This window comes from Callithrix jacchus, chromosome 6, assembly GCF_049354715.1.
Source record: "Callithrix jacchus isolate 240 chromosome 6, calJac240_pri, whole genome shotgun sequence".
In the NCBI taxonomy this organism is placed as follows: domain Eukaryota; kingdom Metazoa; phylum Chordata; class Mammalia; order Primates; family Cebidae; genus Callithrix; species Callithrix jacchus.
This window is the reverse complement of record NC_133507.1, coordinates 37,236,215-37,255,664: the sequence shown is the minus strand read 5'-3', so window position 1 is coordinate 37,255,664 and position 19,450 is coordinate 37,236,215. Positions and strand designations below refer to the sequence as shown.

Sequence of the window (19,450 nt, the reverse complement as noted above, 5' to 3'; positions counted from 1 at the left end):
TCAAAAACAAAAAAGATAAAATACCTAGAAATAAATGTAACAGGAGAAGTGTAAAACTTATACTCTGAAAACTACAAAACATTGTTTAAAGAAATCTAAGAAGTCTGAAATAAATGGCAAGACATCCCATGTTCATGGATTGGAAGACTTAATATTGTTGAGATAGAAATACACCCCAAAGTGATATACAGATTCAGCACAATCTCTGTCAGAATTCCAGTGGGTTTCTTTGTAGAAATTGATAAGCTGATCCCAAAAGTCATATGAAAATGCAAGAGACTAAACAATCTTGAAAAAGAACAAAGCTAGTGGACCCCCATTTTCTTGTTTCAAGACTTAGTATAGGGGGAGGGCCCAAGATAGCCAACTGAAAGCAGTGGCGCTCAGAGGCTCCCACTGAAAAACACATAATAAGCATGTGAGTCCTTCACTGGCAACCAGGGAATCCAGGTTCTCTCATCAAAATTGACTAGAAGGCTGGTGTAACCCATGGAGAGAAGGAAGAACAGTGTAGTGCGGAGGCCCACCTAAGAGCCACGTGGGGAAGAGGAATCCCCTGCCCCCAGTCAAGGGAGGTGATGAGTGAGTGTGCTACCCAGTGGGAAACTGCTTTTTCCACAGAATGGATCAGAAAATCCCACTCTCAAACGCATCCCACCAAGGTCAACCATCCCAACCCTGGTACATGTCGATTCTTACAGCCTCTCAGCTGGAATCTGCTTAAGCCTACTGAACTCCTGGCAGGAGTGGCGACCAGCACCAGCTGCAGCTGCCTGCTGTCTAAGCTGGTTGATCTGCTTGGGGAGGCACAGCAGCCAGCACTAGGACTCACAACTGTCTAACACACTAAGCTCCCTGGGCAGGGGAAGGGTGGCACTCATTTCTATAGCTCCAGGCTGTGCTTTTTCCCTGCTGGAGCCAGGGAGGCTGGATTGCTTGGTCCCAAGACTTGCTGTCACAGCCCAACACACCAGCTGCGGCAGAGGGCAGGCAGAGTGCCTCTTCAGGCCCAATGCTGGCCTATCCTTCCTCAGTGGGTGGGGCTTCCCTGCAGGACCTCCAATAACTCCAGCCAGAGGAGGCTCAGAGACAGAATTCAGATGTCCCTGTGCCTGAGCCCCTGGAGGAAGGGGTGGCCGCAATCTATGTGGATCAGCAGACTTAGCCTCTCCTCCTGGCAGTTCTAAGGAATCTGGGCAGCCCAAATTAGTGGGTTTTCCCACAGCAAAACACACCCTCTCCACCAAGGGACAAAGTGCTTTGTTAAATGGGTCCTGCACCCAACTGAGTGAGCCCCTCCAATAGGGGTTGTCAGACACCCTGTATAGAAGCAACCCTACTGGCATCAGGCTGGTGCCCCTCAAGGTCAGAGGTCCCAGAAGAAGGAGCAGGCACCCATCTTTGCTGCTCTCCAGCCTCCTTGAGTGACATCTCCAGGCACGGGAGTAAATCAGATGAATAGGGCCTGAAGTGAACCCCCAGCAAACTGCAGCAACCCCACAGAAGAGGGGCCTGACTACTGAAAGGAAAAGAAACAAGCAGAAAGTGACAACAACGGCATCAATAACAACAACAAAAGGGGCCCCACAAAAACCCCATCCAAGGGTCAGCAGCCTCAAAGACCAGAACTAGACAAACTCACAAAGATGAGAAAGAACCAGTGAAAAAATGCTGAAAACCCAAAAGACCAGAGTGCCTCTTCTCCTCTAAATAATCACAATGTCTCTCTAAGAGCACAGACCTGGACAGATGATCAGATGGACAATTGACAGAAGTATGCTTCCGAAGATGGACAATAAAAAGCTACAATGACCTAAAGGAGCATGTTCTAACATGCAGAGAAGCTAAGAACCTTTATAAAAGGTTAGAGGAATTGCTAACTAGAATAACCAGTTCAGAGAGAAACATAAATGACCTGATGGAACTGAAAAACACAGCATGAGAACTTTGTGAAGCATACACAAATATCAACAGCCAAATCAACCAAGTGGAAGAAAGGATATCAGAGTTTGAAGACCACTTTACTGAAATAAGACAGGCAGACAAGAATAAGGAAAACAGAATGCAAAGGAATTAACAAAACCTCCAAGAAATATGGGACTTCCTAAGAAAACCAAACCTACAATTGATTGGAGCACCAGAAGGAGATGGGGAGAATGGGAACAAGCTGGAAAACACACTTCAGGATATTATCCAGGAGAACTTCCTCAATCTAGCAAGACAGGCCAACATGCAAATTCAGGAAATACAGAGAACACCATTAAGATACTCCACAAGAAGTTCAGCCCCCAGGTACATAATCGTCAGATTCTCCAAGGTCAAAATGAAGGAAAAAATGTTAAGAGCAGCCAGAGAGAAAGGCCAGGTCACCCACAAAGGGAAGCCCATCAAACTAACAGCAGACCTCTCAGCAGAAACTCTATAAGCCAGAAGAGATTGGGGGCCAATAGTCAACATTATTAAAGAAAATAATTTTCAACTCAGAATTTCATATCCAGCCAAACTAAGCTTCATAAGTGAAGGAGAAATAAAATCCTTTCCAGAAAGGCAAATGCTGAGGGATTTTTTTCCCACCAGGTCTCCCATGCAAGAGTTCCTAAAATAAGCACCAAATATGAAAAGGAAAAACCAGTACCAGCACTGCAAAAACATACCAAAATATAAAGACCAATGACAGTATGAAGAAACTGCATCAACTAATGTGCAAAATAAGCAAATAGCATCATGATGAAAGGATCAAATTCACACATAACAATACTAACCCTAAATGTAATTGGGCTAAATGCCCTAATTAAAAGACACAGACTGGCAAATTGGATAAGGAGTCAAGACCCATCAGTGTGCTGTATTCAGGAGACCCATCTTACATGCAAAGACATACACACAGGCTGAAAATAAAGTGATGGAGGAAAATTTACGAAGCAAGTGGAAAGCAAAAAAAAAAAAAAAAAAAAAAAAAAAAAAGCAGGAGTTGCAACCCTAGTCTCTGACAAAACAAATTTTACACCAACAAAGATTTAAAAAAAAGGGGGGGGCATTACGTAATGATGAAAGGAACAATTCAACAAGAACTATTCTGAATATATATGCACCCAATACAGAAGCACCTAGATTCATAAAACAGGTTCTTAGAGACCTACAAAGAGACTTAGATTCCCACACAATAGTAGTGGGTGATTTTAACACTCCACTGTCAATATTAGACAGATCAACAACACAGAAAATTCACAAGGATATTCAGGACTTGAACTCAGCTCTGGATCAAATGGACCTAGTAGATGTCTACAGAACGCTTTACCCCAAATCAACAGAATATACATTCTTCTCAGTGCCACATGGCGCTTATCTAAAATTGACCACATAATTGGAAGTAAAACACTCCTCAGCAAATGCGAAAGAAAGAAATCATCACAGTCGCTCTGACCACAGTGTAATCAAATTAGATCTCAGGATTAAGAAACTCAATCAAAAGCACGCAATTTCATGGAAATTGAACAACCTGCTCCTGAATGACTCCTGGGTAAATAATGAAATTAAGGCAGAAATCAAGAAGTTATTTGAAACCAATGAGAACAAAGAAACAATGTACCAGAATCTCTGAGACACAGCTAAAGCAGTGTTAAGAGGAAAATTTATAACACTACATGCCCATATCAGAAAGCCATAAATACCTCAAATTGACACCCCAACATCACAATTAAAAGAGCTAGAGAGGCAAAAGCAAACTAATCCAAAACCTAGCAGAAGACAAGAAATAACTAAGATCAGAGAAGAATTGAAGGAGATAGAAACATGAAAAACCCTCCAAAAAATATCAATGAATCCAAGAACTGGCTTTTAAAATAGATAGACTGCTGGCGAGACTAACAAAGAAAAAGAGACGGAGGAATCAAATAGACACAACAAAAATGATAAAGTGGACATCACCACTGACTCCATGGAAATACAAACTACCATCAGAGAATTCTACAAACTCCTCTATTCAAATAAACTAGAAAATCTAGAAGAAAAGTATAAATTCCTGGATGCATATATCCTACCAAGACTAAAACAGGAAGAAGTTGAATCCCTGAATAGACCAATAATAAGCTCTGAAATTGTTAGTCTACCAACCAAAAAAAGCCCAGGACCAGATGGATTCACAGCTAAATTCTATCAGAAATACAAAGAGGAGCTGCTACGATTCCTTCTGAAACTATTCCAAACAAATGAAAAGGAAGGACTCTTCCCCAACTCACTTTATGAAGTCAGAATTATCCTGATGCCAAATCCAGAAAAGACACAACAAGAAAAGAAAACTTCAGGCCAATATCAGTGATGAGCATCAATGCAAAAGTCCTTAATAAAATACAGGCAAACTGAATCCAGCAGCACATCAAAAGCTTATCCATCACAATCAAGTCAGCTTCATACCTGGGATGCAAGGCTGATTCACTATACACAAATCAATAAACATAATCCATCACAAAAACAGAACTAAAGACAAAAACTTCGTGATTATCTCAATAGACGTAGAAAAGGCCTTTGATAAAATTCAACATCCCTTCATGTTAAAAACTCAATAAACTAGGTATTGACTGAACATATGTCAAAATATTAAGAACTATTTATGACAAACCCACAGCCTATATCATATTAAAAGGACAAAATGGAAGCTTTTTGAAAGTTTTGTTTTGAAAACTGGTACAAGACAAGGATGCCCTTTCTCACCACTCCTATTCAACATAGTATTGGAAGTTCTGGCCAGGGCAATCAGGCAAGAGAAAGAAATAAAGGGTATTCAAATAGGAAGAGAGGAAGTCAAGTTATCTCTGTTTGCAGATGACATAATTTTATATTTAGAAAACCCCATCATCTCAGCCCAAAAACTCCTTGAACTAATAAGCAACTTCGGCAAAGTCTCAGGATACAAAATCAATGTGCAAAAATCACAAGCATCCCTTTACACAAGCAATAGGCAAGCAGAAAGCCAAATCATGAATGAACTCCCACTCACAATCACTACAAAGAGAATAAAATATGCAGTAATATAGCTAACAAGGGATGCAAAGGATCTTATCAAGGAGAACTACAAACCACTGCTCAGGAATAAGAGAGGACACAAACAAATAGAAAAACATTCCATCCTCATGGATAGGAAGAATCAATATCGTGAAAATGGCCATATTGCCCAAAGTAATTTATAGATTCAATGCTATTCCTGTTAAACTACCACTGACATTCTTCACAGAACTAGAAAAATAACTACTTTAAATTTTATATGGAATCAAAGAGCCCATATAGCCAAGACAATCCTAACCAAAAAGAAGAAAGCTGGAGGCACAATGTCACCTGACTTCAAACTATACTACCAAGATACAGTAACCAAAACAGCATGGTACTGGCACCAAAACAGACATATAGACCAATGGAGCAGAGCAGAGACCTCAGAAATAACACTACACATCTACAACCATATTCTCCTTGACAAAGCTGACAGAAACAAGCAATGGGGAAAGGATTTTCTATTCAGTATATGATGCTGTAAAACTGGCTAAACACTGAACCTGGACCCCATCCTTACACCTTATATAAAAATTAACTCAAGATTGGATTTAAAACTTAAACATAAAACTCAAAACCATAAATGCCCTAGAAGAAAACCTAGGCAATGCCATTCAGAACATAGGCATGGGCAAAGAGTTCATGACAAAGACACCAAAAGCAATTGCAACAAAAGTCAAAATTGACAAACAGGATCTATTTAAAGAGCTTCTGCACAGCAAAAGAAACTATCATCAGAGTGAACAGGCAACCTACAGAATGGGAGAAAATTTTTGCAATCTATCCATCTGACAAAGGTCTAATATCTAGAATTTAAAGGAATTTGAACAAATTTACAAGAAAAAAACAACCCCATCAAAAAGTGGGCAAATGATATGAACAGACACTTCTCAAAAGAAAACATTTATGTAGCCAACAAACATGTAAAAAAGCTCAACATCACTGATCATCAGAGAAATGCAAATCAAAACCACAGTGAGATACCATTTTACACCAGTCAGAATGGTGATTATTAAAAAGTCAAGAAACAGTAGATGCTGGCAAGGCTATGGAGAAACCAAAACACTTTTACACTGTTGGTGGGAATGTAAATTAGTTCAACTATTGTGGAAGACAGAAGGGCGATTCCTCAAGGATCTAGAACCAGAAATACCATTTGACCCAGCAAACACATTACTGGGTATATACCCACAGGAATATAAATCATTCTACTATAAAGACACGTACACACATATTTTTACTGAAGCACTGTTTACAATAGCAAGGACATGGAACCAACCCAAATGCCCATCAATGATAGACTGGATAAAGAAAATGTGGTACATATACACCATGTAATAATAACAAATAATAACAAATGAGATCATGTTCCTTACAGGGACATAGATGAAGCTGGAAGCCATCATCCTCAGCAAACTAACACAGGAACAGAAAACCAAACACCATATGTTCTCACTCATAAGTGGAAGATGAATTGAGAACACATGGACACAGAGAGGGGAGTAATACACACCAGGGCCTCTTGTGGGGCTGAAGGGAGGGAACTTAGAGGACAGGTCAATAGGTGCAGCAAACCACCATGGCACATGTATACCTATGTAACAAACCTGCACGTTCTGCACATGTGTCCCATTGGTGTTTTTTTTTTAAGAAGAAATGTGAAAAAAAGACAGTACAAACCTGCACGTTCTGCACATGTAATCCTTTTTTTTTTTTTTTTTTTTTAGAAGAAGTAAAGGAAAAAAAGACATAGTACAAAGCTACAAAGCTACAGTAACTAGGACAGTGCAGTACTGGCATAATCACTGGCAGAGAATTAAGACCCAAACATCTATGGTCAACTGATTTCCATCAAGAGTGCCAAGATCATTCAGTAGGAAAAGGATTTGTTTAACAGTCTCTTAAACAAATGGCACAGGGACAACTGGATAGCCACAAGCAAAGAATAAATTTATGCCTTTTTCTCATGCCATATAAAAAAATTATCTCAAAATGGATCAAATATCTAAATGTAAATGCTATAACTATGAACTCTTAGAAGAAAACATAAGGGTAAATGTTCATGACCTAGGGTTTGGCATAATGTCTTAAGATATGATCCCAAAAGTACAAGTAAGAAAAGAAAAATCAATAATCGGACTTCACCAAAATGTAAGACTTTTATTCTTCAAAGAACATTATTAAGAAAGTGAAAACAAGCTCGGGCATAGTGGCTCATGCATGTAATCCTAACACTCTGGGAGGCCAAGGTGGGTGGATTGCTTGAGTCCAGCCTGGGCAACATAGCAAGACTGTGTCTCATTAAAAAAATAAAATTAAAATTAAAAAAAAAAAGAAAGTGAAAACAACGCTTAAGATGGAGAAAATATTTGCAAAGCACATATCTGATAAGGGACTTGTACCTAGAATATATAAAAAACTCTTACACGTCAGTAGTAAAAGGAAGGAAGGAAGGGAGGGAAGGAGGGATGGAAGGGAGAAAAGATGGGAGGGAAGGGAGGGAGGGAGGGAGGGAGGGAGGGAGGGAGGGAGGGAGAGAAGAACCCAATTAAAAACTGGGCAAAGAATTTCAACAGACATTTCTTAAACAAGTTATACAAATGGTAAATAAGCACATGAAAATATGCTCAACATCATTAGTCATCAGGTAAATGCAAATCAAACATATGTGATAGCACTTCACACCCACTAGAATGGCCATAATCAGAAGGACAAATGTTGACAGGGCCGTAGAAAAATCAGAACCCTCTTATGCTGCTGGTGTTGATGTAAAATGGTACAGACACTCTGGAAAACAGTCCGGCAGTTCTTCAAAAGGTTAAATATAGAATTACTATTCGACCCAACAGTTCCACTCCTAAATATATATCTAAGAGAAATGAAAATATATGTCTACACAAAACCTTACACACAAATGTTCATGGCAGCATTATTCATTAGGGCTAAAAGGTGGAAACAAACCAAATGTCTATAAACTGATGAATGGATAAGTAAAATATGGTATAGTCATACACTGGAATATTATTTATCCATAAAAAAATAAGGTACTGATGATACATGCTACAACACGGATGAAACTTAAAAATATTATACTGAAATGTTTAAAGTAAAAGCAACCAGCCATAAAAGTCCACATTACATGATTCCTTGTATATGACATGTCCAGAATAGGCCAATCTACAGATACAGAAGCAGGGGAATAGCAGAGTTGGGGGTTTCTTTTTGAGGTCATAAAAATGTTCTATGAGTTGACTATGGTGACTGTTGTACACTCCAAATGGATGAATTATATGGTGTGTCAATTATTTCTTAAGGAAGCTATTACCCCCCAAAAAATCCCAATAAATGTAAATGGACTAAATTTTTAAATTAAAACACAAAAGTGATGAGCTGCTAACATGGCTCTGCATGACATAGACAGGGCTGGGCTGCGGAAAGTGGCTAAGACTCTCTTTGGTATCTACCCAGCTTTCTTATCACTCCAACTCTCAATCTCAGAAACAGCAGGCCAGAGGGACTGTCATTTCTCTACTCTTATGCTCACTCTTTCTGGAAACCTGAGTGAGGTCCACCTGCCCCAAAATGAAGACACTCAGACTCAAGTGGAATGAATCAATCTCCAAGGGGTCACTTCCGCCTAATAAATAAGTGGCCCCCAAAGAGTTCAGGTCTCTAAAGGGGCCCACTGAAGGAATGACTGTTAACAGGAATTATCGGGAAATGGGCCACTCCTCAAGCAAATCCAGCTACTGAATTGGTGCAATCAGCACAAGGGAGCTGGAGGTAGAAATGATACAGATAATTCTCAGCACTTTCTGGTGGTGGGCCATGGAAATATACAGTCAGTCACAGTACTTAGAGTTTGCTTAGATGTTAAGCACAGACTCTGGAGTTTGAATCTGGGCTTACTTACAGTTTACTAGCTGGGTAACCTTTGGAAATTAGGTCCCACTGTACCTCAGTTTCCTCACCCAAAAAATGGAGAAATAAGTTTCGGGTAAGGCTTGAAACTGTGCCTGGCACATGAAAAGAGTTCTAGAAATACTGATTGTTATTATTTGTTATTATTACAGTTTCTTAACACTAAGCTTATTTGACCTTATCATAACCCATGAGAGGGATGGGGATTGTTAATCTCCTTTACAAATGAGAAAACTGAAGTTCAGAGAGAATAAGTGACTAGCCCAAGGCTCCATGGGTGGCTGCAGAGGGCCAGCACTGGAGGGCAGCACTCCTGGTACCAGCCATCCTGCAGCTTTACCACACCCTGAACAGCATCTGGTGACCCAGATTATGATTTTTACTCTGCCAGTCACCAGTTACCTGACCTTAGGCAAGTCACTTCGGTAACCACCCAGCTTTTTCCATCTATAAAATGAGAGGTGAGCTATGTAGATGAATACTAAGAGCTCTTGTTTAGCTAACATTCTGTGATTGCAAGATGAGCGCAAGCGAACGGGATGTGATTGGTCACAGAACAATGAGCAACTTGGAGAGTGGGAAGAAAGGGTTTTTCTAGAACCATGTGTTCGAAATTGGGAGTCCTCAGAGGGGCTGCAGGAAGGTGAGAGTTCCCACAAGTGCCATATTTGAAGGTTGAGGTAGTGCCACCTGAAGAGCAAAGGAAAAGGAGAACTCAGAAGAGGATAAAGCTGGGAACAGCGGGGTCCTGTCTGCGCTGGTGAGAAAGCACCAAGTGAGTCAGCTGTGACTGTGTCTGTGCCCCAGGGCCCTGGGTGTGGTGAAGGAAGCCTTCTGAGCAGCGGGCAGGAAGGGCTGAGCTCAGGGTGAAGGCTGGCAGCAGGGCGGGTGAATGGAAAATACCCATCTGAACTGCCGCATGTCCTGACTGGATACAGGCTTTAACAGGGTCAGTCTCAAAGAACCCAGTGTCCATGGAACAAACTCTGGGTGAGGTGTGAAGATAAAAGCAGATGGCAGTAGGTCGGATAAAAAGAAAAGTAAATTACACTTTAGAAAGCAGACTGTATTGAACCCATCAACAGCGAATAACAAAATACTTTTTAAATTTTAATTCCTGGAGGAATTAAAATGTAACAGTAAATAATAATAATAATAATAATTCCTGGAGGAATTTAAATTGCTCCTCACGCGCCCGTTTTTCCATTAAGGGGGTTTGGGGCTTCTCCGTTACGTTCATTGACTGAATGGCTGATGGAACGAATAAATGACTGAATCCCAGGTGGGGAATTAGGAGAGGCTTCGATGGAGGGGAGTCTTGAAGGACCAGAGCTCTGGGCAGAAGGACAGAGCTGGGTGCGAAGAGAAGGGGGCGTTCTCGGAAAATGCCAAAGTGCCCTATCCCAGAAATATCAGCGAGTGGTGGGACAGGCGCCGCGAAGGGCGCAACGGGGTGGGCGTGGGAAAGGCAGGACTCAGGCTCCAGGTGGGAAGCTAGCGGAATTCGCCGGCCCCAAGGCCCTAGCGGGTGGCTGGGACCCCTTGGCTCCTCCCACGTCCCTGCCTCCAGTCCCCGCGCGGACCCCACCACGGCTTAGAGGCCACGGAATCCCGAGCCTCCGAGCCTCCGCCCCCCGCTCCCGCATTACAAAATACAGAAGGGACTAGAAATGAATGCAACACGGCCTCGGCCACAGAAGGACACCGAGCTCCGCAGAGCCTAGCGCTCCCCTCGGACCGGCCCCGGGCAGAGCCCCCTCAGCCCCAGCTCCGCCGGTCCCGCCCGCGCTTCACTCCCGGGCCCCGGCGGCGACCACCAGGCGTCTGCGGCCCCTCCCCAAGTCTCCTCCTCGGGGACCTCCGCCCGGGTCCCTTCTCCGCCGTCCCATTCCTGGTTTCCCCTGGAGGCGCCTCCTGCCCAGGTTCCCCAACCAGGCAACCCCTGCCTGAGTCCCTCCCCGGGACCCGTCCCTGGAGGCCCAGCCAGCAGCCTCTCCCCGGCTACCACTCCCCGAAACCCCATCCCTAACTCCCCTCACCACCGCCTTCTCTCCAGGGACCTATGCTTGGGTCCCTCCGGGGGATTCCCCTCCCGGCTGCCACCTCTCGAGACACCCATTCCTGACGCCTCTTCCCCGCCGTTCCTTTCTGCCGCTCCCTCTGCCTGCTGCCCCTCTCCGGGGTCCCCTTCCCGGAGACCCCTCCCCAACGCCCCCGCCCAGCTCCGCGTTCCTGCCTCCTCCACCCGGGATCGCCTTCCGGGCGTCCTCTCCTCAGCCCCCCTTCCCGGGTCCCTTAACCGGACAACCCCAGTCCAGGTCTCCCCCGCCCCCCCCCCCCCCCCCCCCCCCGCTGCGGCGCCCCTGGCCCGGGAGCCCTGCCCACCGCTCCTTTCCGGGACCCGCTGATCGCGCGCCGGTCCCCAGAGCCCTCCGGCCGGTGCCGTCCGCCCTCCGGGCAGCAGCCCCAGACAGCTACCTCCTGGGGGACGCGCGCTACCTGGATCTCGTGGATGCGGCTGAAGCCGTCCCTGCAGAAGAACTCCGCCAGGTTGGCGAGGGTCCGCGGCCCCGGCATGGCGGCGAGGCTCCGGGGACCCTCGGCCCGGCCCCCCGCCGGCGGCGCTCCCGGCCGCCCCGCGCCTTTGTCCTCCACCCGCGCCCCCGCCGGGAGCCGTGCGCCCTCGGGTTGGGGCCGCCGCGGGCCCCCAGCACCCAGAAGCCCACCCTGCTCGGGCACCAGTCGCAGCCGGGCTCTCAAGATCCGCGCCAGCAGGGCCATGGCGCTAGTCTGCGTCGGCTTGTCTAAGCAACTTTGTTTCGGGGGCTGCCCTTTGGGTTGCTGTTTCCTCCGTCTTAACTTGTCAGAGCAGCGCTTCTCCGAACTCCTGCCGCCTGGGCATCAGTTTACACAGACCCTTATTAAAGGCTCCCTCCCCGGGGGCTGGGAAAAGGCTGTGATTAGACGGCAAGAGAATGAGGTTATTATTTCTTCACATCATATTAATTCACACTTAAGCTTTCCTTGAAACCACCAAGTTTTAAGGTCCACCCCACTTCCAACGGTAGCCAAAAAAAGAAAAGTCTACTGGGATTTTAAAAATTATTTCCGTCCTTCGAAATGACTACTACTGAAGGTGTGCTAAAGAAATCTTTGGTCTTTCTTGCATTTTAGAAACAGTTCTTTATGATTTCAATTCAGATTATTGAACTCAGAGTTCAAAGGTGGGGGCGGAAGAAAAACGTGAGACGATTTTGCTCATAGTTCCTACTGTTGTAAAATGACCACATTATTATCTTGCCTCGGGCTTTCATAAAAACAATCAGGATCAATTAGGATGGCTTTCCCCTGGCTCATTGCTTTTATTCCACACACCATTGTAAGCGGTGAGGACCAAGAGGGTGAGCGACTTCGAGCGTGGGGCGTTTTTCTGGTGCCTCACAAGGACGGGTCCTGTTGCACAAGGCTTGGAGACGAGAACCCACCGTCATGCAGAGACGAGGAGAGGAGTCCTCACCTAGATTCAGAACCTAGTGCCGGTAAGCACAAAGAAGCGGCCAGCACAGGGAGGGACTGAGCGTGGGAAAAGTCAGAGGTGTGCCACGTGGTTTCAAGGAAGGGAACTTTACTTTTCCTAGTCAATTGTTCAACAGCTCACTGAGTTATATTATTTCAAGATTTCATACAGTTTGTACTCATGCACCTAAAGGTAAAAAATAAGATTTTTTAAAGACCCAAAATACTGTTACTAAGCATTTTCTTTTAAGACCAGAAAGGGAGGCAGAGGGTGGTGGCTCACACCTGTAATCCCAGCACTTTGGGAGGCTGAGGCAGGCAGATCACTTGAGGTCAGGAGTTCGAGACCAGCTAGGCCAACATGGTGAAACCCCGTCTCTACTAAAAATACAAAAAGCAGCTGGGCAGTAGTGGTAACTGCCTGTAATCCCAGGTACCCAGCAGGCTGAGGCAGGAGAATCGCTTGAACCCAGGAAGTGGAGGATGCACTGCCATTGCACTTCAGCCTGGGGAACAGCAAGACTCCATCTCAAGAAACAAACACAAAACAAAACAAAAAAGCAAGCAGAGGGGGCTCTGGCAGTGTTGCCTAGGCTGGATTGTGGTGGCTATTCACAGATACTATCACTGGGCACTACACCTTCCAATTCCTGGACTCAAGTTATCTCCCACCTCCGCCTCCCCAGGAGCTGGGAGTGCGGGCACATGCCACCATGCCCAGATAAAAATATTTTATTTTATTTTTTAGACACTGGGTCTCACTATGTCGCTCAGGCTGCCCTTGAACTCCCGGGCTCAAGCAATCCTCCCCCTGAGTAACTGGCATTACAGGTGCAGGCCACTGCACTTAGCTAAATATTTTATTTTTAATGAATAGTTTATTCCTTTACAACTCTGTGAAATCTACATCACATTTAAATAATTGAAGTATCATGTAGCTGAAGCAAAGAAGGCTATAGTCATTCAATTTACAGAATTTGATTAATAATGTCAGGTGTGGTGTCTCACACCTGTAATCCCAGGAATCTTGGAGGCCAAAGCAAGAGGACTAGTTCAGCCCAGGAGTTCAAGACCATCCTGGGCAACATAGCAAGACCCAGGTACTAAAAATTTCGCTGGGTGTGGTGGTGTATGCCTGTAGTCCCAGGCAGAAGGACTGCTTGAGCCCCAGAAAGCCACGACTTCAGTAAGCCCTTATTATTATTATTATTTTTTTTTTTTTGAGACAGAGTTTCGCTGTTTTTACCCAGACTGGAGTACAATGGCAAGATCTCGGCTCACCGCAACCTCTGCCTCCTGGGTTCAAGCAATTCTCCTGCCTCACCCTCCCGAGTAGCTGGGATTACAGGCACATGCCACCATGCTCAGCTAATTTTTGTATTTTTGGTAGAGACGGGGTTTCACCTTGTTGACCAGGATGGTCTCTATCTCTTGACCTCGTGATCCACCCGCCTCGGCTCAGTGAGCCATTATTATGCCACTGTACTCTAGCCTGGGCAACAGAGCGAGACCCTATCTCTTAAAAAAAGAAAAGAATTTGATGTATAAGTACTGCAGCGCCTCATTTACAAGGCATGATAACTGCAAAGTTTCAGAGTAAGACCTTGAAACCGCCTTTAGGAGCCCACATAACCTATTTGAGGAATAAAACAGGTATACAAATACAAGCCAGGTTACTCTGTCACAAAACTGGTACTGAATATGTTTGGAATTTGTGGCAATAAGCGATCACATCTAGTTATAGGGTAGGAAGGAGCAGTGCGAAAGAAAGGCCTCCTGAAGGAAGTAGCATTCAGGCAGGAATTGAGGAAATTCCTGTTTAGCAGGCGCAACATGGCTAGCCAACAGATGAAGAACGGCACAATCAACCTCCTCCAGGAGAGCCTTTTAAAGTTTCGCAGGGAGTTACTGGTCCTCAAGAAGTCATTAAAGGACCACATATGTAGAAGTCAATTCAGTCCATTCTGGATGTGAAACTGCTCAATGAAGATAAAAAATGATTTATGGTTGTTAAACAATCATATATTAAACTGTTCAATATAGATAAACAATGATTTTAGAGGCAGCTGGTTCTCTATGAAGTCTAATTAAGGAAAAGACTGAAATAAGGAAAAGAAGAAAGAGAAGGAAGAATACAGAGAAAGATAAGGAGAAAAAAGATTTAAACACACATGGAGACAGGTTCTCCAGGGCTCCCTGCAACTCCCCTGCTCTCCTGCATATTAGATATCATCTCTGCTGATGTCTAAAGCTAGTTTCCATAATTATAGAAATAAACAAAGATACAGTTTCTGAAATTTGTCTTGAGCTCTAACGATATTAAGTCAAAGTCTATTTTTTATTATTATCATACTTTTAAGTTCTGGAATACGTGTGCCGAACGTGCAGGTTTGTTACATAGCTATACATGTGCCATGGTGGTTTGCTGCACCTATCAACCCATCATGTAGGTAAGCCCCTCCTGCATTAGGTATTTCTCCTAATGCTCTCCCCTCCCCTTGCCCCCCACCTGCTGACAGGCCTGGGTGCATAATGTTCCCCTCCCTGCATCCATGTGTTCTCCTTGTTCAACTCTCAAGAATGAGAACACGCAGTGTTTTGTTTTCTGTTTCTGTGTTAGTTTGCTGAGAATGATGGTTTCCAGCTTCATCCATGTTCCTGCAAAGAACATGAACTCATCCTTTTTTATGGCTGCATAGTATTCCATGGTATATATGTACCATATTTTTTTTTTATCCAGTCTATCATTGTTGGGCATTTGGGTTTGTTCAAACATGTTTAAGAACAAATTTCTGTTTGAGTCAGCAAAATAAAGAAATCCAGTTCCAGTACCAAGAGAAATAAACCACAAAACACTTTGCCGAATGGAAACTTGTTCTACAATGGTAAAGCATGACTTTAACTTTAGCCAAATTACTTCCCAGGAGGTAAACTAATTCATGATCTCACTGTCCACTGAAAAAAACTGTTCTTAGTCTGTTCGAATCATTATACTATGGACTGGGTGACTTGTACACTTGTAAATAGTGCTGCAATAAACATATGTGTACATGTGTCTTTATAGTAGAAGGATTTATAATCCTTTAAGCCAATGGCTATTTTAGGGTCTCAGTACATTGGTATAAATGATCAGTCTGAAACTCTGCAATAGAGCAGTATGCTGCTTTCTTATTACTGTTTCGTAGGTAACTATTATTAGTGGAAAACATATGTGAACCCAGAAATAGAATAAATCATCCTGATTGGAAGAATATAATACATATATATGTAATGCTACCTTGGTCTCTGGGTTTTCTATAAAAATATTGCCTTTATGATAAAAAATTATTTAACATAAAAGTAAATGATTGTCATCATTGTGAGGAATTCAATGTGGGGTGGGGAATAAAGGATGGTATGTTGTAAGAAATCTTAAATGTAAGTTTAGAAAAACTGAAAAGATACTTTTCCAAAATTGGAAAACACTGTCCATTTGTTTATTCCTTTCCCTTCCAGTGAGCAAGAAAAACAGAAGTGAGGTTCCAACAGGAGGGCACCACTTGTCCCTGTCTGAACTGAAACCAGGAGATTCTGTACAGTTGTATTCCTTCAAGAAAACCAGCCTGTTGGCAGTAATAGAGAAGAATGAGCTGCTCCCAACAACAGGCAGGACAGCAGCAAAACAGGAAAGCGGGTTGCCCTCTAAAAGCCAAATAAATTCCATACACAATAAACTACCATCTGTGGAAGTAAAATGGAGAGACGGCGTTTAACACCTCCCGGAGCTCCAATCCAGATGACCACGGATGCATCTCTAGCATGCAGGACAGGGATGTCAGGGCTGTTAGGTAAGCAGAGGATATTGAAGGGTGTATATCCCTGGACTAGAACAGGGATAGTCAAACTGGAGCTCAGAAAAGGGAGCTGCTGTACAAGACATTCTAGGAAGCAAGGCTCTGAATTCTGAAACCCAGACCTCCTGGTCACGGTGGGGCAGAGATGATCTTCCAAGCTTCTCTGTGGTCTGCATGAAATTCTCTCAGCCACACCAGCTTCCTGGGCTTCAATCCCAAGCCACTGACCAGTTTCCACTTAATAATTAATGGGTAAAAAGGAAAAAGAAAGGTATGATCTCATTACTTTCCCCAGAGTTGTCAATAAAAAAGAAGAACAAGGCCAAGCGCGGTGGCTCACGCCTGTAATCCCAACACTTTAGGAGCCCGAGGCAGACAGAACACAAGGTTAAGAGTTCAAGACCAGCCTGACCAACATGACGAAATCCCATCTCTACTAAAAAGTAGCCGGGTGTAATGGCATGCACCTGTAATCCCAGCTACTCAGGAGGCTGAGGCAGAATTGCTTGAACCCAGGAGGGAGGTTGCGGTGAGCCGAGATCATGCCACTGCACTCCAGCCTGGGCTGCAGAGTGAGACTCCATCTCAAAAAAGAAAAAAGAAAGGCAGAACAGAAAGAAAACAAACAAAGTTATGCCAGGAGACAGAACTCGGAGATCTCAAATAGTCTAAACTGTGAATCGGGTATTGCTCTGAAGCTGTGATAATCCTGGTCACTTGAGGCAGAAGATAAACATTTCTTCCTACAAAGAATGTGGGCATTTTCCAGTGGGATTTGTCAGTCAGCAAAGCCTTAGCAGCAGTTTTTTCACTGCCAAAGTGCTCTAGCTTTCCATGATGAAGAATTGTTGTTTTCATTGACCAGCATTATCAAATACTGGTTTACGTTTTAAGCATGTGCTGAGCATCACGCAGTATCCTAGGCACCTCTGAATCCATTTGGTCCTCACAGCTACCCTGTGACATGTACACATTATCCTCCTTCACAGATGAAGAAACAAGTTAAAGAGGCGTTCCCAAAAGAGTTTAGTTAGGAGGAAAGTTAATACTTGAACCCAAATCTGCTTCCAAAGTTTTTATACCTTTCACCACACCTGCTGTGCATGAAAGTGATGAGAATTTTGCGTAGGCACTGAATAGGGGCTGTGCTGCATGTCACTCACTGGCTCTGAGCTACTGATGATGGGATGGTAACTGAGAATGAGACGCTGCTGAATTCCAAAAGGAAGGTATGCATCAGCAAGAACCGCAGGGGAAGATGGTAGGTTTGCTCACTCACCTTTCTTTGGAAAGCCTTCCTCCCACATTCCCTAGCAGTGCTCCTCAGTCCCAGAGGTTTGGATGCGGCTGGCTCCCCATGGCACCTCACTGGGGGTTGGCGGCAGAGTCCTCCATGGGACTTCTGCTAGAACAATCACTGCAGACATGCTTTTGTTTGGGGATTGCAATCTGAAGGCCCCTGGAAGCTTGGGAATGCAGGCAGCCATCTGTCCAGAGACCAGCTGATGGAGAAAACCCTGACACCCTCATGGGAGACACCTGCCATCCAGCTGTGCCTAGAGGAGACCTACCACCCCCTCTGTAAATTCCAGCTTTGTGAGTCAGCACATGCTATCTCTCTCTCTCTCCCTCTCTCTCTCTCTCCCTAAAGTGGCATTTATCTTGGTGGCTCAGGGTGTGGCATTCAATCTTGCAGATTCAGATGCAGTTCTGGGAAAGTCTCACTAAACTGCCCTTTTCCAGCCTGTTTCCTCCCTTCGACATTGGCAGGGTGCCTGGTGAGGCCAGTCCAGGCTCTTGCCTGTGACAGATCTGCCATCCTTTAACTCTTTCCCAGGCCTCCTTGTTTACATAACACATTTCCAGCCAGAGCAGAGAGCTGTAAACATCTTGAGGGCTGGGGTGGTGTCTGACTCATGGCTGGATTCACCCAAGCCAGTGCAGAGCAGGAACCTAGTGACACTCAAACACATTTAAGAGCAAATTTCTGTTTGAGTCATCAAAATAAAGAAATCCAGTTCCAGTACCAAGAGAAATAAACCACAAAACACTTTGCCAAATGGAAACTTGTTCTGCAATGATAAAGCATGACTTTAACTTTAGCCAAATTACTTCCCACGAGTTAAACTCATTCGTGACCTCACTGTCCTATGAAAAAAAACTGTTCTTAGTCTGTTCGAATCATTATAATATAGACTGGGTGACTTGTACACAGCAGATATCTATTGCTCCTAGGTCAGGAGGCTGGGCATCTGAGATCAGGGCCAGCAAGGTTGGGTTCTGGTAAGTGCTCGATTCTGGGCTGCAGACAGCTGTCTTCTCACTGTGTCCTCAGGTGGTGGGAGGGCAGGCGAGCCTTCTGGGGTCTTTTTTATAAGGGCACTAATCCCACTCACGAGGGCACCATCCTCATGACCTGATCACTTCCCAAAGGCCCCACCTCCTCATATCATCATCTTGTGAGTTAGGATTTGCACCAATTAATTTGGGGGGACACAAGCCTTCAGACCACAGCAGCTGTAGTGCGAACTTTGCCAAGGCTACTACCTCCTTCTGTCATCTTACAGGTGCAGCTCAGAGCGGCAGGAGCTGTGCCCTGGCCCCCATCCTGAGGAGCCAGCCCTGGCCAGCCCCACCCACACCAGGTGGACCGTGATGCCTCACACAAGATGTGCACACAGGACACAGGCACTTCATGGAGCAACATGTTTTTATTTTAAAAAATGAATTATTTGGAACAAATAGGGCACAGAGGCTTTTATAGATTAAGTAATTTGTAGGTTTCTTATTATTATGGCTTCTAAATTACCTAAAATCATTCATTCAAGGCTTGTTTTTAATTTTATTTTGAGAGTGTCAACTCTTTAACTTGAGATGCTATAGGATGGGGTTTCATCTTAAGATTCTTTTCTTGGATATATCATTTAAATTCTGATACTTATATTCCCTATTTGAAAACACATGATCGATGACAATATCATTTCCTGATTTGTGTGCCATACTTATAACTTACAACATACATTATTTGAGCATACATTCTTTTCATGTGACCCTCTCAATAACCCTTTGACAACGCAGGTCAGAGACTAATTACTATAGATTATTCAAGTGGCTTGCTCCAAGTCAGACAGCAGGCC

At 44.1% G+C, this 19,450-nt stretch overlaps 1 protein-coding gene across 1 annotated transcript in view; it reads right to left on the bottom strand.

Annotated features, from left to right (window-relative positions):
• The window catches only part of CYP27C1 (cytochrome P450 family 27 subfamily C member 1), a 33,692-nt gene extending 21,832 nt beyond the window's left edge, over nucleotides 1-11,860 (bottom strand). Inside the window, exon 1 of the mRNA XM_002749239.6 lies at nucleotides 11,464-11,860. Coding sequence (XP_002749285.1) covers nucleotides 11,464-11,745 — 282 coding nt within the window. The 5' untranslated portion in view covers nucleotides 11,746-11,860. The remainder of the gene's footprint in view (nucleotides 1-11,463) is intronic.
• Nucleotides 11,861-19,450: the final 7,590 nt, after the last annotated feature.